Below are 23,870 nucleotides of genomic sequence, written 5' to 3'. Positions count from 1 at the left end.
TAAAAAAGAACAATTAGCATATATTTTACAGTAAAGATGATAAGGCAGTTGATGCACCAGGTCGAAGATCATTTTAACCCTCTAAACCCCGAGCAGTTTCTCTTTTCCCTTTTCTCTAATAATTATAAGAATAAGAAATTAACTCTTAAAAACAAGATAAATTATCTAACACTTCTAAATCTAAAGTTTTTTTTTTATCTTGGTGAGAAACAAATAACTTGCAGGTCACTCTGCTCGGGCCGGTTCATCACTGCACTGCAAAAAAGCCAACTTGTGTTTTTTGGCCTAATACAGTGATTTAAGTTGGTAAAACTTGAAAATATAAATTATTGACATTTAGGGCAATAATGTAAGTTAGCACAACAAAGGAAGCCAGTTGTCTGCTCAAAAACAAGTTGGTGAGTTGTTGTTACTTATATCTTTAAGTTGGGGTTCACAACAAGGGACAATAGTTCTGAAAACTCTTATTTCTTTGTTGGGAAATTCAGGAAATCTGTGAAATTCGGTCATTAGCGAAAGCTAGCGGCTAACTGATGCTAGCGGCTAACTGATGCTAGCGGCTAACTACTGTAGCGGCTAACTGATGCTAGCGGCTACCTGATGCTAGCGGCGCTGCTTGTTACAGCTACAAGAGTAGCCATTAGCGTATCAATGCTAACTCAAAATTGTGGTCGCAACATTAGCTGACATTTCATAGCAGCGTTACAATCGTGCCAATTCAGCACATTGCAGAAGTTAGCAGAAGTAAGGATTAAAAGTTATTACAATGTTAAATTATAAGTTAGTACAACTTACAGTTGAGTTGACAAAAATCTGAATTCAGAGTTGAGCAAACTCAAAAACAAAACTTAAAATATTTAGTTTAATTGTCCAACTTAAAATTTTATTGAATTTTGTTGCCTTGAAATTTTGAGTTCACCCAACTTTTCTTTTTTTGCAGTGTGTTTGCAGCTTTAATTTATCTTGTTTTAAGAGTTCATTTCTTATTTTAAGCATACAACATGCTTATTTCTAGATTTAATAATCTTAATTTAAGAAATCTTGTCAAGTGAAATTATCTGTCCATGCAGCAAGATCATTTCCCTCAGATTTAGAGTTTTTATCTTGATTTTAGACTAAACACCTTTTTTGCAGTAAAGAGACCAAGTTGAAAAGTTACCATTACAAAATATATTCATATGACTGTATACTGACCTGCTACCTCTATGGTTAAGGTTTGGTTACACTGTAATAAATTATTCTGTAGTCATTTAATTTTATTTAATATATTTGATAAAATGTATTAAATATAAATGCGTCCTTAGTTTTGAGGCAGTTGTTTAAGTAACTTTAATATACAAATGTTTGAGATAGAATCTACTTATTTCACTTTATTCACCACTTTAAATCTCATAAATCTGCACATTTTTTTTCTTGTAGATTTGCCACTTTAATCTCGTCAACTTTTATACCATTTATTTGAGATTTTTTGGTCACAAATTTAAGATTTTTTTTTCCACAAATTTGTCACTTTTTTACCGTTAATTTGAGATTTTTTTCTCATAAACTTGTTTTGACCACATTAAATATAATCATTTAATTGACAGTCACTTCCTGTTAAGTTGTTATGAACTCAACTTGTAACGTAGTTAGATTTAATTAATAATATTGCGTGCAATCTCACTGCAAAAAAAGAGAAGTTGGGTGAACTCAAAATTTCAAGGCAACAAACTTCGATAAAATTTTAAGTTGGACAATTAAACTAAATATTTTAAGTTTTATTTTTGAGTTTGCTCAACTCTGAATTCAGATTTATGTCAACTCAACTGTAAGTTGTACTAACTTATAATTTTACATTGTAATAACTTTTAATCCTTACTTCTGCTAACTTCTGCAATGTGCTGAATTGGCACGATTGTAACGCCGCTATGAAATGTCAGCTAATGTTGCGACCACAATTTTGAGTTAGCATTGATACGCTAATGGCTACTCTTGTAGCTGTAACAAGCAGCGCCACTAGCATCAGTTAGCCGCTAGCACCAGTTAGCCGCTAGCATCAGTTAGTCGCTAGCATCAGTTAGCCGCTAGCACCAGTTAGCCGCTAGCATCAGTTAGTCGCTAGCATCAGTTAGTCGCTAGTATCAGTTAGCCGCTAGCATCAGTTAGTCGCTAGCATCAGTTAGTCGCTAGCATCAGTTAGCAGCTAGCATCAGTTAGTCGCTAGCATCAGTTAGACGCTAGCATCAGTTAGTTGCTAGCATCAGTTAGTTGCTAGCATCAGTTAGCAGCTAGTATCAATTAGACGCTAGCATCAGTTAGCCGCTAGCTTTCGCTAATGACTGAATTTCACCGCTTTCCCGCATTTCCCAACAAAGAAATAAGAGTTATCAGAACTATTGTCCCTTGTTGTGAACCCCAACTTAAAGATATAAGTAACAACAACTCACCAACTTGTTTTTGAGCAGACAACTGGCTTCCTTTGTTGTGCTAACTTACATTATTGCCCTAAATGTCAATAATTTATATTTCCAAGTTTTACCAACTTAAATCACTGTTTTAGGCCAAAAAATACAAGTTGGCTTTTTTGCAGTGCTGTTGCCTCAATCTTATTGAGTAGCTATTGTTTATCTTTTTTTTACAGTGAAGAGTTCAGTATAAAGATCTGGCTAAACCAGCATTCAAATGAAAAACTTAACAGTGAATGCAATTTATTCTACAATAGTTCTGCTCATTGGAGCAAAGTAAATCTGCTGTAATTGTTTGTGGTGAACTTTGACCCGCTAACTTGCACTGCACGGCAACTCGACAGTGCTTATTATCTGCGTGGCAGCGCTCACCTTTATTTCACCTCCTCTGTCTGACGTACAAATAAGGAATGTTTTGAGACGGGAGTCAAGTGTACAAATACATCTTTTGTGTGAAACTGATTTTTTTCTCTTTCTCTTTTATTCAGTTGTTGTCTACATGTCTTATGGAAACACCTGTTTCAAATGTTATCAGACAATTGAATAGCAACCGTCAGCGGTGATCAGGCCATAAGAATGGGCGAGAAGAGGTCATTATCAGCCCATTCAATAACTATATTTTGAGTAATGACTATATAACTATAAACTAGAGCAGTAGTTCTCAACCTTTTTGAGTCGCGACCCCCAATTTAACATGCATGTTGTCCATGACCCCCGCTCACTGAACACAATCTCACGCACAGTTCAGATCACCCAAAAAAGAAACAAAATGACCAAAAAAAGACACAAAATGACCAAAAAGACACAAATTGACCATAAAATGATCAAAAAAAGACACAAAATGACCTAAAAAGAAACAAAATGACCAAAAAACACACAAAATTACCAAAAAAAGACACAAAATGACCAAAAAAGACACAAAATGACCAAAAAAGATACAAAATGACCAAAAAAAGACACAAATTGACTACAAAATGACCACAAAAAAAAGACACAAATTGACTACAAAATGACCACAAAAAAAAGATCTAAAAAGACACAAAATGACCAAAAAAAGACACAAAATGACCAAAAAAGACACAAAATGACTAAAAAAACAGAAAATGATCAAAAAAAGACATTAAGTGACCAAAAAGACTAAAACACATTAACACATGAACACTTTAACACAGTGGAGACAGAGCTGACTTCCAAAATGATTTGGCGATCCCCAGAAATCATCTCGCAACCCCAATTGGGGTCCCGACCCCAAGGTTGAGAATAGCTGTACGAGACTAGGGCATACATGTATATTAATAATTTGGCTAGTCAAACTATTTAAGATTGCCCGTCTATTTATACCTCCGTTAAAAAATGGAACTGGACTGTTTGAGTTTGAAAATTCATTTGTCACTTTTATACACCTGAGGATACATGTAGCCCAGTTTGGGAACCAGTGGTCTACATAAACATTGAGTAATCACACTGCAAAAAAAGAAAAGTTGGGTGAACTCAAAATTTCAAGGCAACAAACATCGATAAAATTTTAAGTTGGACAATTAAACTAAATATTTTAAGTTTTGTTTTTGAGTTTGCTCAACTCTGAATTTCTCTGGCACGATTGTAACGCCGCTATGAAATGTCAGCTAATGTTGTGACCACAATTTTGAGTTAGCATTGATACGCTAATGGCTACTCTTGTAGCTGTAACAAGCAGCACCGCTAGCATCAGTTAGCCACAAGCATCAGTTAGCCGCTAGCACCAGTTAGCCGCTAGCATCAGTTAGTCGCTAGCATCAGTTAGTCACTAGCATCAGTTAGTCGCTAGCATCAGTTAGCCGCTAGCATCAGTTAGTCGCTAGCATCAGTTAGCCAGCTAGCATCAGTTAGTCGCTAGCATCAGTTAGTCGCTAGCATCAGTTAGACGCTAGCATCGGTTAGTCGCTAGCATCAGTTAGCCGCTAGCATCAGTTAGTTGCTAGCATCAGTTAGCCGCTAGCTTTCGCTAATGACCGAATTTCACCGCTTTCCCGCATTTCCCAACAAAGAAATAAGAGTTATCAGAACTATTGTCCCTTGTTGTGAACCCCAACTTAAAGATATAAGTAACAACAACTCACCAACTTGTTTTTGAGCAGACAACTGGCTTCCTTTGTTGTGCTAACTTACATTATTGCCCTAAATGTCAATAATTTATATTTCCAAGTTTTACCAACTTAAATCACTGTTTTAGGCCAAAAAATACAAGTTGGCTTTTTTGCAGTGCACGTTTTTTGTTTTTTTTTACTGAAATGATGGCTCTTCAAGGATTTAAAACTATCAGACAAACAACAAACACACAAACAAGAAACAAACAAACAAAAAACAAAATCCCTTCCAGTCAAGGTTCATCTGGTTAGCATGGACAGGAATACATGGGCACATGAATCAATATTTGATTTGAAGTTGAAAACACTGTTTTTGTGAATGAGACACTTTCTATTATGGATACAATAACTATTTATTCTGATCTTTCAACCAGAACCAACGATCCTTTAACTTTTGATTCACATCCCGTTTTCTAGCAACAAGTAGAGATTTGACACTGCCCTGACACTTTTCATCTGCTTCTGTGTGAATATAGAGACTTCCACACTGAAGAGATGGGAACTTATAAAAGCCTTTACAAATAAAAGGTTCAGAGGAAATAGTAGGAAAAGGATGTTTTTGGGACCTCTATTAGAAGTGAATGATTTGTAATACCTCAGTCATCTCTGAAATGTGTATTTCAAGTAGTTTTTCTTCATTAAATGAATCATTCTGGGATACAAGGACAGTTGTGGAGATTGTTAGACAAGTCAACTGGGTTTCTCATGTGTCAGAAAGTGTTTTTTATCATTTCCCCAAGGCCTCCACTACAGAGTCCACTATATGGAAGAGTGAATGGCTGGTTTTCTTTTCAGATACATCCAGTTTTCAACATCTGTTTTTGCATGTTTTGGTTTTTGCATTGAACTTTCTCAGCCTCTGTACACTGAAAAAAGAAAATAGTTGAACCAGCTTAATTGAAATGTTTCATTTGGTAACACCTAAATGAAATAAGTTCTTTCAAATTAATTTAATAACTTAGATTAACACAATTGATTTTTAATTAATTTTAAAGAACTTAATTCATTTAGGTGTTACCAAATGAAACAATTCAATTAAGTTGGTTCAACTATTTTCCTTTTTCATCGTAATTCATTCTAAAAATTCAAAGTTCATTCTATTGTTATTCATTTACTTTGATTTTTTTGGAAAATTTGACTCACAGGTATAAAGAACACAAGTATTAAACAGACTGTTAAAAACTCCATGTAGTTGCTTAAATTATACCTTCTTTTCCTGAATGTATTGTGTGTGATGTTGAAGTAGTGAATATCTTTTCTTCATGAGCTTTTATTTTGTCCATTTATATAATATGTACTTGTTTCTCTGGTAGAAAGTAGTTCCAATTTAAAATGTTCAGTGTGTCTGTAAATTATCCAGGAGATTGATTCTGGAAAGAGATGTTGCTTGTTCTATGTGTGTATTATACTGCCTGTCTGTCAAATACAGACATAACTTTTCACAGTTTTTTTCAAAACCCTATTTTGTTGACTGTGGTATTAGATCACTCAATGCTGACTCATCACTTATCTGGCCATCGGGGCTGCAAGTAAATGTTTATCAACTGCGTCAAGGTAATCAGGATAAAATAAGTATGTGCCGCATTCTGTTTCACAATGATTCTCTCATTTTGTCTTGTGTTATAAATCCACAAAATGTCCAAAAAAGAGACAAAATGATGAAAAAAGACACAAATTGACTACAAAATGATGAAAAAAGACACAAAATGACCAAAAAAGACACAAATTGACTACAAAATGACGAAAAAAGACACAAAATGACCAAAAAAGACACAGATTGACTACAAAATGACGAAAAAAGACATAAAATGACCAAAAAAAGACACAAAATGACCAAAAAAAGAAACAAAATGACCAAAAAAGGACACAAATTGACTACAAAATGACCAAAAAAGACACAAATTGACTACAAAATGACCAAAAAAGACACAAAATGATGAAAAAAGACACAAATTGATTACAAAATGACGAAAAAAGACACAAATTGACTACAAAATGACGAAAAAAGACATAAAATAACCAAAAAAGACACAAAATGACCAAAAAAAGAAACAAAATGACCAAAAAAGGACACAAATTGACTACAAAATGACCAAAAAAGACACAAAATGATGAAAAAAGACACAAATTGATTACAAAATGATGAAAAAAGACACAAAATGACCAAAAAAAAGAAACAAAATGACCAAAAAAGGACACAGTGCACCCCTGATTTTCGCAGTGGGACCTTTCATGCCTCCAGTTACCATGTTTCTATGTAAATCACCATGGTGCAGTCCATAATTCACTACTAGTAGTGATCTGCAGCCACAGTTTGTTCCATCAAGGCATTGCAAGGAAAACACTGGATAACCAATAAGGAGTTACACTGTAAAAAAAAAAAAAGAAAAACCTGTTGTTTTTAAGGTAAAAAACTGGCAGCTGTGGTTCCCAGAAGTTTACCGTAATAAATACGGTGCAACTTTTTAAAATATTACGGTAAAAAGATATTGGCACTGTTGATTTCATGTTTAAAATTGCCATTTTATTCAATTTTTTACCGTAAAAAATAAAACGTTTTTCCATCAAAATCAAAAGAAATGCTGTTCTGCCATATAATTGACAAGAAAATACTTTATAAATGCTGCATGAATTAAAGATTTTACCATTAAATATTACATTTATATTTCTGTTAGAGATATGATGTTTAGTACATTTAACAGTGAGTAAAAGTACTTTTACAAAAAATAAATAAGTAGTTTAGTTTTCAGCATCACTAATGATCTGTTCATCTGTTTGTCTTGTTTGGCTGGTAGTGTTTAGACATTTTTTTTTCGGGGTTTTCATATTTTCAACATGTTTCTTGACACAACATGTCAGATTGGTGAATATTGCTTTCATTTTTTTCTTACGAGCACCTTTGGACAAAAGTGTCACAACACCAAGGTTATAATAGTATATTATATAATATTAGCCTTAGTTTTAATTTCGTTGTGAATTTTTGTTTTCAAATTCAGTTCGTTTGAATTAGTCCTTAGAGTGAGTTTAGTTTTAGTTTAGTTTTTATTATTTTTAGTGTTACTTTTAGTTTTTTGTAATGGGCTATGTGTTGGGTGCCAGATAACCCATTTACCATTTTACATTTTTTTACTTTCATGCTTTAGCAGTTTTTCAATGTAAAATCTACAGACATTTTTTACAGTGTACTTTAGCCTAGCCATTAGCCCTTTCTTGTCTTTTTCAGTGTCAGCGCTGCCTGTGAGCACCTCAGTGTATGAGAGATGTGTGGTCTTCACTTAAAGCTCTCAGAAAAACTGAGAGGACTCAATAATTTAATTCAAAACACATATCATTATTTCCCTAATCTCATTTATCTGCATATATTACTGACACAGCTGGTTTCAGTTCTGACAAAACCCCCCCTCCTGGATGAAAGAGCTAGAGATGTAACAGCAGAGAGCGGTGTGGTGTATTTAATGTTACTTTTAATCATAAAGTCTCTGCTTTACTAAAAGGCCTCAGTATGACCTCCAGATCATGTAACAACCAGTTTAAACCAGAAATAACCTGCTGTAGGATCTGGGATTTATCAGATATTAGAGGCTGTGAAAGCAGAATATAAATAGTATAAGTTGTATCCTTTTAAGGTTAAAAAGTAGATTTAGCAGCATGCTCATTCACGGAAAACATGCGCTGTGGGATGTAACAATTGCATTGTTTAAATGATCTGACACAGACAGAAAAAGCAGAGAGAACTAAGGCTTTTATTGGAGAAGGACCCTTTTTTTCAGCAGCCTTTAAGATTGGACAAAGTTCTCCTCCTGTACCTCGGCAGTATATTCTGATGTCTGATAATAAAGAAAACTAAAAGGAACTTCCACGTTATCTTTGATTCACTTTCTCACTCAAGAGAGGAAGTCATTTCCTCTACAGCGGAGACAAAGTAATGCCACTCTATTTCAATAACAAAACAAATACATATTAAATAGGCTGCTCTGCCTGGCCATAAGCACAAGGCTAATTTGAGTTTAAATACATCGCTGCAAATGAACTTTTTACCCAGTCAAACCCTCGTGCCTGTGTGGTTTTGACAGCTGTGAGCTCCTCTCTGCTCTCTCAAGCACTCAATCTTCATTAGATACAATGTCATTTAGCAGAATAGTCCAAATACAACTCCTTAAGCCATAAGAACCCATGGTGACACCATGTAACACTTTAAATCTTCTATACTCTCCCATTTTCAGCTTTATGCTTCATCTTAACCCTCTGGAGTCTCCAAAAGCTCATGACTTCTTCATCACATCCAGACTAGAAAACAAAGCAGCATGGAGCCCTACTGTAAATTTACCTCTAAAGTTCTGGCTTTTAGTGTTTTGAAAGTAAAAAAAAAGATTCTAAATCACATTTTATGTTGGACTAAAGGACTAAAAAAGACTCCAAATGACTTACAAAAGACAAAAAATTACTAAAAAAAGACAAAAAATTACTAAAAAAAGACACAAAAAGACACAAAATGACTAAAAAAGACTCAAAATGACTTACAAAAGACAAAAAATGACTAAAAAAATGACACAAAATGACCAAAAAAGACAAAAATTGAGAAGACAGAATTACCAAAATAGCCCAAGACTCCATAGAGTTAACTCATAAAATCCCTAAGCGACACATACTCAACACCCTGGTGTGGTGGTCATGTGACTTTAACAGGAAGTGACTTCTCCGAGATATGTGTGTGACTGGAAACAGAAATGTGAAAAAGTAGCTAATTTCAAAAAGCTTATTTTTTGTTACAAGGCTAAATTTAAACCCATTTAACAATTCTAATCCGTTAATAGGGTGACCTGTATTGTATTTAACTTGTTTTTACCATATTTCCTAAACAAATTAAAGTCACAATTTTGACATATGTTATGGAGATGCAAAGAAAAAGGCAAATGGTTATTTGTTTTTATTTATTATTGATTTTTTTTTTATCATTATTTTGTTACTTAAAGACAAATCTGAAAAATAATTTTGATAAATGTTTTGGAAATGCAAAGAAAAAGGCAAATTTGTGTTTCTGTAAGCAGAAAATGTTTTTTTTTTGTGTTCTATGTGGTCCACCTGGCCTGTGGTATATCCCTCATAATTTTCCTTAAAGGATTACTGGGTCTGGGTTCTTATGGGTTAAAGTCGATGAGTATATAACTTATATAATATACATTCTTTACAACACAGTTCTTAACTCTATGGAGTCTTATAGTCTATTTTGTCCATTTTTGAATCCTTTTCATGTCTTTCCGTGTCTTTGTAAGTCATTTTGTGTCTTTTTGTGTATTTTTTGTCTTTTTTTAATAATTCCTGGTAATGTTGTGTCTGTTATTGTGTCTTTTTTAGTTATTTTGTGTCTTTTTTTGGTCATTTTGTGTCTTTTTTTGGTCATTTTGTGTCTTTTTTGGTCATTTGTGTCTTTTATGTAGTCGTTTTTTGTCTGTTGTGTCATTTTTAGTTATTTTGTGTCTTTTTTTGGTCATTTTGTGTCTTTTTGTGTCTTTTTTGGTCTGCTTTGTTTTTACGCCTGGATGTGATGAAGAATCCGTGCTTTGGTGCTTTTGGAGACTCCAGAGGGAGTTCTTCTTCTTCTTCTGTTTAGAAATACATATACATGACATTGACAAATGAAATCTATTATTGATGTCAGTAATGAAAGGTAAACTCAGTGCAGAAAGGCAGCACCACTGCCTGTGTGGACATCACAGACATGTGAGCCACAGCAGCTCAGAGAGGAGAGGGAAGTACGGCCTGGTGAAGATTTTATTCTCCACTGGGAGGAAACAGGCAGACACTCCTGTTGGTCAATTGAAACCCATTCCTGATTCAGAAATTCACTTTGTTGGTATGGAGGAAAAAGTCAAAAGATCAACATGGTTATATAGTAGTGGAGGTGAGAGAGGAGAGCAGTGAAGTGCTACATATGGCATAAGGCTATTCAGCCTAATGAATAGCGCTCCTGTGAGTGCTCACTCCTCCACTCAGACCTTCAGCTGAAAGAGGCTGATTTCACCTCCTCTCACCACGCCGGCCGCCGCTACGCTGCAACACAGCCACCTCTCAAACAGAAGGAAAAAAAGGGTCAGATTTTTTTTATTGTTGTTGTAGAACCTGATAATGTAATAACTTCCCGATAATGTAATAACTTCCCGATAATGTAATAAAAATCTGCACTCGAGTCCATTGAAAATGTAATAAAACCTGATAATGTAATAAAAACTGATAATGTAATAACTTCCCGATAATGTAATAAAAATCTGCACTCGAGTCCATTGAAAATGTAATAAACCCTGATAATGTAATAACTTCCCGATAATGTAATAAAAATCTGCACTCGAGTCCATTGAAAATGTAATAAAACCTGATAATGTAATAACTTCCCGATAATGTAATAAAAATCTGCACTCGAGTCCATTGAAAATGTAATAAAACCTGATAATGTAATAACTTCCCGATAATGTAATAAAAATCTGCACTTGAGTCCATTGAAAATGTAATAAAACCTGATAATGTAATGCCTTCCCGATAATGTAATAAAAATATGCACTTGAGTCTATTGAAAATGTAATAAAACCTGATAATGTAATAACTTCCCGATAATGTAATAAAAATCTGCACTCGAGTCCATTGAAAATGTAATAAAACCTGATAATGTAATAAAAACTGATAATGTAATAACTTCCCGATAATGTTATAAAAATCTGCACTCGAGTCCATTGAAAATGTAATAAAACCTGATAATGTAATAACTTCCCGATAATGTAATAAAAATCTGCACTCGAGTCCATTGAAAATGTAATAAAACCTGATAATGTAATAACTTCCCGATAATGTAATAAAAATCTGCACTTGAGTCCATTGAAAATGTAATAAAACCTGATAATGTAATAACTTCCCGATAATGTAATAAAAATCTGCACTTGAGTCCATTGAAAATGTAATAAAACCTGATAATGTAATGCCTTCCCGATAATGTAATAAAAATATGCACTTGAGTCTATTGAAAATGTAATAAAACCTGATAATGTAATAACTTCCCGATAATGTAATAAAAATCTGCACTCGAGTCCATTGAAAATGTAATAAAACCTGATAATGTAATAACTTCCAGATAATGTAAAAACTCCGATAATGTAATAAAAATCTGCACTTGAGTCCATTGAAAATGTAATAAAACCTGATAATGTAATAACTTCCCGATAATGTTATAAAGTGCATTTTCCAATAATGTAATAAAGTATAACAGCAAGCACCTTTAGATTTCAAGAAGCTGTTGGTCAAATTATTACAATATTGGGGAATTATTACATTATCAGGACTTGCGAAATGAAGGCTAACCTGATAATGTAATAACCTCCATTAATGTTATACTTTATTACATATTACAAGGCGTCTTCTTGCAAATTGTGTGGTGGATTCTGCTAACACATCCATGTGCTTTTATTTTGAAAACTACATGTGTTTGCTTTTATTTTGAAGGCGGGTCTAACACGTTCTTACCGAATCGCCTTATTGTGTGTTTAATTTACACTGAAAGTCAGTACTTGGAGCTCGGAACAACGTCGAAAATTCTGACATTTGTGCAGACCTTGAACGCACCATTAGCACCGGACTCTCTATGTGCGCTGCAATGTAGATAGTCTAACTCAATAGTTCTCAACCTTTTTGAGTCGCGACCCCCAATTTAACATGCATGTTGTCCGTGACCCCCGCTCACTGAACACAATCTCACACACACAGTTCAGATCACCCAAAAAAGAAACAAAATGACAAAAAAAAGGAAACAAAATGACCAAAAAAGACACAAATTGACCACAAAATGATCAAAAAAGACACAAAATGACCAAAAAAGACACAAAATGACAAAAAAAAAGAAACAAATTGACCAAAAAATACACAAAATGACAAAAAAGACACAAAATGACAAAAAAGGAAACAAAAAGGCCACAAAATGACCAAAAAAAGACACAAAATTACTAAAAAAAGACACAAAATGACCAAAAAAAGACACAAATTGACCAAAAAAGACACAAAAAGACAAAAAGGAAACAAAATGACCAAAAAAGACAAATTGACCACAAAATGACCAAAAAAAGACACAAAATGACAAAAAAAAGACACAAAATGACCAAAAAAAGGAAACAAAATGACCAAAAAAGACACAAATTGACCAAAAAAGACACAAAATGACCAAAAACAAACACAAAATGACAAACAAAAAGACATTAAGTGACCAAAAAGACTAAAACACATTAACACATGAACACTTTAACACAGTGGAGACAGAGCTGACTTCCAAAATGATTTGGCGACCCCCAGAAATCATCTCGTGACCCCAATTGGGGTCCCGACCCCAAGGTTGAGAATAGCTGGTCGAACTAAGGGAACATTAATCCTGTTTTACTGGTGATGTTTGTCGCTGAAAGTGGGGGGGACGGATCAGGATCACTATGAATCTGGGGGGGACATACCCCTCCCGTCCCTGGTGCCATCTGCATGCGTGTGTGAGTGCAATGATGTGCACAGACTGCTGGTGACAACGATAACAGTCCATACAAACTCCTCCAGTCGCTCCGTAGTGTAGGCGGGTATGATGACAGCATGACCTCTGTCTGCCTGAGAGTGTTTGTAAGGATGTGGAGGAATAACAAAAAGCCACCTGCCTTGGCAACAGACCTGAAGCGATATGTAAGGTCTAAGTGATGTGTTTATAGTTGGATATTATATTATAGTAAAAGCACAATCACTTAGTAAAGCACATCGCAGCAAATATGTATAGTACTCAAATCTCCAACACAGAAACAAATGCATTCATGATTAAAAAAACAAGGTTTATTTCTTGTTTAAGTATTCATTCTCCACACTGCAAAAAAGCCAACTTGTATTTTTTTTAAACCAGAAGGTTAATCAGAAACTGCCAAGATGGCAACAGCACTGCAAAAAAAGCCAACTTGTATTTTTTGGCCTAAAACAGTGACTTAAGTTGGTAAAACTTGGAAATATAAATTATTGACATTTAGGGCAATAATGTAAGTTAGCACAACAAAGGAAGCCAGTTGTCTGCTCAAAAACAAGTTGGTGAGTTGTTGTTACTTATATCTTTAAGTTGGGGTTCACAACAAGGGACAATAGTTCTGATAACTCTTATTTCTTTGTTGGGAAATGCGGTCATTAGCGAAAGCTAGCGGCTAACCAATGCTAGCGGCTAACTGATGCTAGCAGCTAACCAATGCTAGCAGTTAACTGATGCTAGCGGCTAACTGACGCTAGCGGCGCTGCTTGTTACAACTACAAGAGTAGCCATTAGCGTATCAAAGCTAACTCAAAATTGTGGTCGCAACATTAGCTGACATTTCATAGCAGCGTTACAATCGTGCCAATTCAGCACATTGCAGAAGTTAGCAGAAGTAAGGATTAAAAGTTATTACAATGTAAAATTATAAGTTAGTACAACTTACAGTTGAGTTGACAAAAATCTGAATTCAGAGTTGAGCAAACTCAAAAACAAAACTTAAAATATTGAGTTTAATTGTCCAATTTAAAATTTTATCGAAGTTTGTTGCCTTGAAATTTTGAGTTCACCCAACTTTTCTTTTTTTTTGCACCTCCAGTGAAGCTGACTCTCTCATTTTCAAAATCAGTTTGTTAGTGATTAATTTTGGCAAGGTTATCATATGCACCATGTCCATGTGCAGCTACAGTTGAGGATACCAGTGTCATTTCTTCATAAAATATGTGGAGGAATTTGAGGGTTTTACCAATGTTAACACAGAGATTACATGATGGATTATAATCCCTCATAATTCTGATTGGAGGTGGCAGACGGGATGTTCAGGGGGAGATAGCAGGTCATCAGTAGACGCCACATACACTGAAAAAAGAACCAACTTAATGGAATTGTTTCATTTGGTAACACCTTAATGAATTAAGTTCTTTCAAATTAATTTAATAAATTAGATTAACACAACTGATTTTAAATTAATTTGAAAGAACTTAATTGATTTAGGTGTTACCAAATGAAACAATTCAATTAAGTTGGTTCAACTATTTTCTTTTTTCAGTGTATGTCATACTACAGAGGCTGAGAAAGTCATTTTGTGCCTTTTTTTAGGTCATTTTGTTTCTTTTTTTGGTCATTTTGTGTCTTTTTTGATCATTTTGTAGTCAATTTGTGTCTTTTTTTGGTCAATTTGTTTCTTTTTTTGGTCATTTTTTAGTCTTTTTTTGGTCATTTTTTAGTCTTTTTTGGTCATTTTGTTAGTTATTTTTGGTCATTTTTTAGTATTTTTTGGTCATTTTGTTTCTTTTTTGGTCATTTTGTGTCATTTTGTGTCAGTTGGTTCTTTTTTCAGTGTAGAGTGGTGTACAACATCTTAAAGCTGGAACCTGAAGATTAATTTGAGATGCAGCTCAGCGCTGTGTGTCAAATCGTTGCAAAGTCATACATCTGTAATATTAATTAAATAAATAAAATTGTATTTTATTACAGTATAATTAAATGAAGAATATCCCCATGCTTTATGTTAGAATTATGTCTTATAAGTTGCAGCAATTCTTGGGTTGATACCATTTGTTACACAGATTTGGTGCAAGATTGTTACTATTATCTATCACTCAAGAAACCTGCTTATTTTCAATATACCTGGGAAAGCCATATTGTCTGAATGCTCTGGGTCTGTAATTTTCATGAGGTCATGTTACGCTGTGAGGTCAAGTTTCAAGAAATGCTCTCACTCTAATGAAAAGGCTCCTGTGGGGACTAAAATTGGGCTCATTAATCCACAAGGGTCTCAGCTTTCCAGTCATATCAAATTAATGCAATTCCAACACTGTTTAGTGACCCCAGTATGCAGAAATATTCAACTACAATAGGCCACAATATGACATTTGTACTGCATGAGAAAAATTCCAAGGTTTTTGCAAACTGCATGGGATTAGATAACGTGGGCACGTCTGTGACGGGGAGACTCTTGGTGGAATCCATTTTCAATCAGATATATTGAGGTAAAAAATGGTCATTGAACATTACGTCTTCTTTACTTTAAGAATGAGAAGAAAGAAAAAGTGGCGGTAGGAGAACAGAGAGGCTCAAGGCTGATTCTTAGACCACAAATATGATGGGCTCAGGATTTTTTTCCACCAGAATTACAGTGGACTGCAAAAGTATTCACCCCCCCTTGGATGTTTCACCCTTTTGTTGCTTTTACACATGAAATCTTGGTTAAATAATCTGTTATTCTGTCTTTTTTTCTGTCTCTGTGTATGGGGGTCACTATCTGCAACCTGGTCTCACAGGAATCTGTGAAATAGCCACGGATTCTCTTAACTCAAAATCCGTGGAATAGCCACGGAATCACTCAAATTTCTGTGAAACTGACACGGATCTCGCTACAATGCAAGTTAATGCCAGTCATATCCCGTGGCTATTCCAACATACAAAGTGATTATGTACATTCACTGAGTGAATATTTAGAAAATAAAACATATATTTCTCACTAGAAATGTGATCAAAATCCATTTTTATGCAGAAACTAAGTCAAAATATTGATTTTTTCACTAAAAATGAGAGAACTGTCCGCCATGTTTTTTGTTCTGACCGCCGGGACCTTGAAAGTCACGTGACTTGGAACAAACCAATAGGAACAAATATCCATGGAATAGCCACGGGATGGTCGATGAGTATATAACTTATACAATATAAATATTTTTACAACACAGTTCTTAACTCTATGGAGTCTTATAGGGTTATTTTGTCCATTTTTGAATCCTTTTCATGTCTTTTCTTGTCTTTGTAAGTCATTTTGTGTCTTTTTTGGTAATCTTGTGTCTGTTGTTGTGTCTTTTTTAGTTATTTTGTGTCTTTTTTTGGTCATTTGTGTCTTTTTTGGTCATTTTATGTCTTTTTTGTCATTTTGTGTCTTCTGTGGGGGTTTTTTTTGTTATTCTGTCTTCTCATTTTGTGTCTTTTTTGGACATTCTGTGTCTTTTTTTTGTCATTTTGTGTCCTTTTTTTTGTGTCTTGTTTGGTAATTTTGTGTCTGTTGTTGTGTCTTTTTTAGTTATTTTGTGTCTTTTTTTGGTCATTTTGTGTCTTTTTTGGTCATTTTATGTCTGTTGCTGTGTCTTTTTTGGTCATTTTGTGTCTTTTTTTTAGTAACAAACCACTAGGAAAAAATATCCATGGAATAGCCACAAGATATGACTGTCATTAACTTGCATTGTAGCCAAATCCGTGTCAGTTTCACGGAAATTTGAGTGATTCCGTGGCTATTCCACGGATTCCTGTGAGACCAGGTTCAAAACATGTGTGTCTGGGAGCTCCAGTCTCTGGTTCATCACTATTCCTGCTACAACTGCAACATGAAGACTAAATAACACTTCTAGTAACTCAGAGAAAAGATCATTGAAAAGTAGAAGTCAGGAGATGGCTACAAAATAATGTCCAGCTCACTGGACATCCCACAGAGTTAGAGTTCAGTTAACCCATTGACGCCAGGAAAAGCATTACGGCATTTCTACCATTAAAACCTGGAGCGCTGTTGTGTTATTCTACCATTAAGGCCGGGACAGCGGATACGTCATTTTGTAGTATTTGTATTTTTTTCCACCTATTTTCTGATGAAAACAGCGCCGATGATTTTATTGCTGATCCGACTTTGAACCCTCGGAACCAATCGACCGGCATTTATGGATGAGGAATATGTTTTTAGACGACATATTTTCACCGAAGAACAGACAGATTTGTGGCCATCTGGAGATAATAATAATATTATCAATAATATATTAATATTAATAATAATAATAGGCTAATTGATTGTGATGATGATATAAGAAATCATGACTGTTTATGTCTTATATTACTTTATGCGTCGTTGAGTACCCTGAAAAGTGCAATATATAAAATGTATTATTATTATTATTATTATGATAATTATTATTTTTATTATAACAGTAGGCTAATGAGAACTATGTCTATTTCTTCCAATGGTCATATCATGTTAGCATCTTGCTAATGGGCATGTATTAGTATTATGCATAGGATTTATATTCAGTCAAATGTAACATTTGCTGAGTTTGTTGGTTTTTAAAAAAACTTTATTGAAGGTTTGGACAAATAAACTCAACTTCGTATGAAAGCCACGGGTATAAGCTCTCAAATACTTTTTGAATTTCATTTTTATCTGCTACAGAGGCTGAAAAATCTATTATTTAGTAGGTGTTGAATTTCCAGAAAAACTTCAGGTTTTAGGGGGTCATTTGAAAATCGCCCAGAGGTTTTACAGGCATTTTTTTTCCAGGCGCTTTAGGCCTTAATGGGTTAAACCATCATTAAGAAATGGAAGTAGTATGGCATTTGTTTAAATCTGCCCTCACAATCTGAGTGACCGGACAAGAAGGAGATCTCTGGCCAGAAGGAGAGCTGTTTCCCCTCTTGTTCTGGTCATTATGATCATCTCATAGCTTTCCACTCAGCAGAAGATGAGTGTGGGATGATTTTTATCATGGCAAAACAGTGAATAAGCATATAACCTAATAATTTAAATTCCAACCAAGTATATAGCATTTTGACAATAAATAAGTATACATATATATTTATTTCAAATGTCAAGTATTCCTGTGCTGTTTCATGTTATTCATACCCTTTTTCGGAAGCCACTTTTGGATGTTTTTACCACCTTTCAGAGCTGAGAAAGTTCACTGCATCACTTTTTGCGTGGGCCGACAAAACACAACAAAAAAAAAGAGTGTGCTTTCACAAAGGATCGTTTAACAACTAGCAGGAAAGTGGAGAAAAAAATAGTAAAAAACATTTGTTATGCTGCAAGAGATTCTGGAAACAGTTCTGGTTTCTGGCTGCAGCTTCTCATTATGAAACAGAGAGCACAGTGTGTGAGCTGAGGTTATAATAGTTTTGGATTTTTCATTAGTTTTAGTTTTAATTCCCTTGTGAATTTTTGTTTTCAAATTCAGTTAGTTTTAATAAGTATTTAGAGTGAGTTTGCTAGTTTTAGTTTAGTTTTTAGTGTTAGTTTTAGTTTATTTTGAAAGGGCTTTGTAATGCAAGATTCAAAGAGGTCGTAATCAATTTTTCCTTTTTTTCCTTCGGTTTATCAAAGAGTGTTGAGCCGGTGACATGTTTGCTCAAGCACACTTCAGATTACCATAATAACTGAACGGATTACGCTATCGGAAAATTTCCAATAAATTCTGAAAGCTGAGAAGTTTCTCTTTACAGTCAACATGGAGTCATTACGGTAATTTCACTAGCGCTTCTCCTGGAAGCCACAAAGCAGGAATAAACACACTCAGCAGGGGAGAATAGAAACACTGGATTATGATTGAAAAAAAGTTGATAAAGACGTAATAAAAACCCTAGTTTTTATTTTTATTTCAGTTAATGAAAATGTTTTTTCAAGTCTAGTTTTCGTTATTTCGTTAGTTTTCGTATATAATAACCTTGGTGTGAGCTACTTTTCATTAACAACACAAAAAAAGCAACCTGGTCTCACAGGAATCTGTGAAATGGCCACGGATTTGCTTAACTCAAAATCCGTGGAATAGCCAGGGAATCACTAAAATTCCCGTGAAACTGACACGGATTTTGCTACAATGCAAGTTAATGACAGTCATATCATAATATTTAGAAAATAAAACATATATTTCTCGCTAGAAATGTGATCAAAATCCATTTTTATGCAGAAACTAAGTCAAAATATTGATTTTTTCACTAAAAATGAGAGAACTGTCCGCCATGTTTTTTGTTCTGACCGCCGGGACCTTGAAAGTCACGTGACTTGGAACAAACCAATAGGAACAAATATCCATGGAATAGCCACGGGATAGTCGATGAGTATATAACTTATATAATATACATTTTTTACAACACAGTTCTTAACTCTATGGAGTCTTATAGGGTTATTTTGTCCATTTTTGAATCTTTTTCATGTCTTTTCTTGTCTTTGTAAGTCATTTTGTGTCTTTTTTGGTAATCTTGTGTCTGTTGTTGTGTCTTTTTTAGTTATTTTGTGTCTTTTTTGGTCATTTTATGTCTTTTTTGTCATTTTGTGTCTTCTGTGGGTTTTTTGGGTTATTCTGTCTTCTCATTTTGTGTCTTTTTTGGTCATTTTGTGTCTTTTTTGGTCATTTTGTGTCTTTTTTTAGTCATTTTGTGTCTTTTTTTGTCATTTTGTGTCTTTTTTTGTGTCTTGTTTGGTAATCTTGTGTCTGTTGTTGTGTCTTTTTTTAGTTATTTTGTGTCTTTTTTTGGTCATTTTGTGTCTTTTTTGGTAATTTGTGTCTTTTTTGGTCATTTTATGTCTTTTTTGTCATTTTGTGTCTTCTGTGGGATTTTTTTGGTTATTCCGTCTTCTCATTTTGTGTCTTTTTTGGTCATTTTGTGTCTTTTTTTGTGTCTTGTTTGGTAATTTTGTGTCTGTTGTTGTGTCTTTTTTAGTTATTTTGTGTCTTTTTTGGTCATTTTGTGTCTTTTTTGGTCATTTTGTGTCTTTTTTTTAGTCATTTTGTGTCTTTTTTGTGTCTTGTTTGGTAATTTTGTGTCTGTTGTTGTGTCTTTTTTAGTTATTTTGTGTCTTTTTTGGTCATTTTGTGTCTTTTTTTTGTCATTTTGTGTCTTTTTTGTGTCTTGTTTGGTAATTTTGTGTCTTTTTTGGTCATTTTGTGTCTTTTTTTAGTAACAAACCACTAGGAACAAATATCCATGGAATAGCCACGGGATATGACTGTCATTAACTTGCATTGTAGCGAAATCCGTGTCAGTTTCACAGAAATTTGAGTGATTCCGTGGCTATTCCACGGATTCCTGTGAGACCAGGTTCAAAAACGACAGAGGCAGAGCTGCTTTTATCTCCTTCTTGTGAAACTCACCAGTGTTTGGCACCACCAGGCGTCCTCCAGGGTGGCCGAACACGCTGTCGGTCCTCAGCAGCTCCGGGTCGGTGCTGGTGGGCCCGTTGAGGGTCAGCAGGCCCTTCTTGCGTCGGTCCACGGTGCTGCTGTAGTCGCGGCTCAGGTCCAGGGGGAAGGTCTCAGCGGGAGTTTTGGCGTGGAACTCGGCCCGCTCGGCCACTCCTAGTGAAACCATGAAGGAGCTCTGAACTTTGACCTTAATGTCTGGCAGCGGGTCGAAGAGGTCTTTGTCCGTGCCGTCCTGGAAGCAGAGCGCCGTGCTGTATGTCCGTCCTACTGTCAGGTCAGGCTGCATGGAGGAGTTGAGCAACAGCGGGTTGCCTGCAGAGATGAGAGATAAAACAGCCACACAGTCACAGAAAGCCCCGCTCGCATCAGACTGTATTATTTAGGTAACTCGTTTAATTAATGTATCAAAGCCCAACCTCTGTGTTTCCTCAACAGACTCACATGGGATGATTACATTCACTTGTGTCCCAGATACAATTAAATAAGGTCAAGTTTATACTATGCTTTAGTTGTTTGTGATTAAGCAAAGTAAGTTGACATTTTAAAAGGCTGAGGAGCTGGAAAATGTGCGAAGACTTTTTCCATTTTTCATGACGGGAAAGAAAATGTGTCACTGAGTTTGCATTTATTTATTTTTTTGCAGTTCAGCTTTTTTTATTTCGAACATGTGCGAGTAACACATGAAGTTAACTCAAAAACAAACAAATCCAATGAGGATAATGTAAAATCACTTAATCTCCAAAATAAATGCAGATTCCTGGATATAAAAAAAAAATAGCAATAGTCAAAACAAAAGCTATAATGTGAAGGCAACATGTCCAAAAAGGAGCAGGATGAAGCAGATGCTTATTTAAACCGTCTCCACTACTCAATTAACACATTTTTTCCCCTAAACATACATATTTACAAAAAAATAAAAAATGAATAATTAAATAAACAAATACATGAATAATTTATAATTTATGAAAACACCTGGTTGTTAAAGCCCTTCTTCCTCCCTGGACCTGGTGAAAACCACGTGTTTGTATCGCTTTTTAAACTGGATATTGCTTGACTTCCATTTTATCCATATTATCATATGATTTTTATTTGCAGTACAATACAGTAGTTTACTATTTTTCACAAAAAGCAGACGTAGCGCACTGCAAAAAAGCCAACTTGTATTTTTTGGCCTAAAACAGTGATTTAAGTTGGTAAAACTTGGAAATATAAATGATTGACATTTAGTGCAATAATGTAAGTTAGCACAACAAAGGAAGCCAGTTGTCTGCTCAAAAACAAGTTGGTGAGTTGTTGTTACTTATATCTTTAAGTTGGGGTTCACAACAAGGGACAATAGTTCTGATAACTCTTATTTCTTTGTTGGGGAATGCGGGAAAGCGGTTAAATTCGGTCATTAGCGAAAGCTAGCGGCTAAGTGATGCTAGCGGCTAAGTGATGCTAGCAGCTAACTGATGCTAGCGGCTAACTGATGCTAGCGGTGCTGCTTGTTACAGCTACAAGAGTAGCCATTAGCGTATCAATGCTAACTCAAAATTGTGGTCACAACATTAGCTGACATTTCATAGCGGCGTTACAATCGTGCCAATTCAGCACATTGCAGAAGTTAGCAGAAGTAAGGATTAAAAGTTATTACAATGTTAAGTTATAAATTAGTACAATTTACAGTTGAGTTGACAAAAATCTGAATTCAGAGTTGAGCAAACTCAAAAACAAAACTTAAAATATTTAGTTTAATTGTCCAACTTAAAATTTTATCGAAGTTTGTTGCCTTGACATTTTGAGTTCACCCAACTTTTCTTTTTTTTTTTGCAGTGCAGATTTGAGATTAAAATCACTATAATCTCCAAAATAAATGCAGATTCCTGGATATCCTCAGGTAATATTCATCCAGGTTAAACAGACACCTCTCTGGAAGTTTTCTGCAGCTGACCAGTGAAGCTTCAGCACCAATTAAAACAACATGTCCGGGCAGGAAAACAGTAGATCAGAGGTAAGGGAGCACAACCTGGACAGAAGGTCCAGGGCTGGTGGCCACGGTCACAGCGTTAGATTTAATTACCAAGCACACACACAGCTTGATCTCCATAATCCATCTGCTGGAGTCAGCTCCTCTGGACGCCGCAGCGTCCTCCTGAAGGACAGGAGGCAGGGCCAGGAGGGGTGGAGGTGACTGCTCTGTAAATGAGAGGAGTCCTTCAGCTCCCAGTGTGGCCCCAGCAGCCTGTGGGGGGGGGTCTTCATCTGTGGCCATTAGAAGTGACGCTGCTGCCAAACGGAGCGGGGAGCGTGCTGCATGGATCTGGCAGGCTCCGCCGTGCTCTGGCCCGGGACGAGCCGTGCCAAGATAGCGGCGGAGTCACTGAGTCCTTGCTGCCCAGCTGTTGCCTGGCGAGGGGTGCAAGGCGGGAGGCTAATGTTGTTTTATTTTTAGGGAAATCGTTAATTACCGGGGGCGTGATTTGTGATGAGCACTTTGGGGTGTGTTATATGGTTTGTTCTTCAAAACTCAACTTTTCCTGTTGTATTTGTCTTTCCAACACTTTTTAAAAAATTACAGTACTGCATCTCCTATTTAAATTAAACTATTAATAATAATTAGGGCCCCGGACTCGATTAACCCATAAGAACCCAGACCCAGTCATCCTTAAAAAGGAAAATTATAGGGGATATAATTGTGTCTGTTGTTGTATCTTCTTTAGTTATTTTGTGTCTTTTTTTGGTCATTTTGTGTCTTTTTTGGTCATTTTATGTCTGTTGCTGTGTCTTTTTTAGTTATATGGTTTGTTCTTCAAAACTCAACTTTTCCTGTTGTTTTTGTCTTTCCAACACAGTACTGCCTCTCCTATTTAAATTAAATTATTAATAATAATTAGGGCCCCGGACTCGATTAAAAATAAAATGAAAAATGATAAAGACAAAAACGAAGGACATTTTCACTATAAATTTAGTTAGTTTTAGTTAGTTTTGTAACCACATAATACAGTTTCAGTTAGTTAGTGTTTATTTTTATTTCAGTTAATGAAAATGTTTTTTCAATTCTAGTTTTCGTTAAGTATAATAACCTTGGTGTGAGCTACTTTTCATTAACAACACAAAAAAAGCAACCTGGTCTCACAGGAATCCGTGAAACTCAACTTTTCCTGTTGTATTTGTCTTTCCAACACTTTTTTTTAAAATGACAGTACTGCCCCTCCTATTTAAATTAAATTATTAATAATAATTAGGGACTCGATTACTCGATTAAAAAAAATAATCTAATTAATTAGAGGCTTTGTAAATAATTAATCGAAATTAATCGCATTTTAATCGCATATAAATATTTGACCTGAAAACAGTGAGAAGTAATTTTTTT

General features: G+C 35.1%; 1 protein-coding gene across 1 annotated transcript in view; it reads right to left on the bottom strand.

Annotated features, from left to right (window-relative positions):
* Positions 1-23,870, bottom strand: part of unc5db (unc-5 netrin receptor Db) — a 392,579-nt gene that overhangs the window by 91,360 nt on the left and 277,349 nt on the right. The window contains exon 10 of the mRNA XM_059338101.1: positions 20,465-20,827. Within this exon, the coding sequence (XP_059194084.1) occupies positions 20,465-20,827 (363 nt within the window). The remainder of the gene's footprint in view (positions 1-20,464; positions 20,828-23,870) is intronic.

This window comes from Centropristis striata, chromosome 7 (assembly GCF_030273125.1).
Source record: "Centropristis striata isolate RG_2023a ecotype Rhode Island chromosome 7, C.striata_1.0, whole genome shotgun sequence".
Taxonomy (NCBI): Eukaryota; Metazoa; Chordata; class Actinopteri; order Perciformes; family Serranidae; genus Centropristis; species Centropristis striata.
The sequence above is the reverse complement of the archived record's forward strand: the minus strand, read 5'-3'. Positions and strand labels throughout refer to the sequence as shown.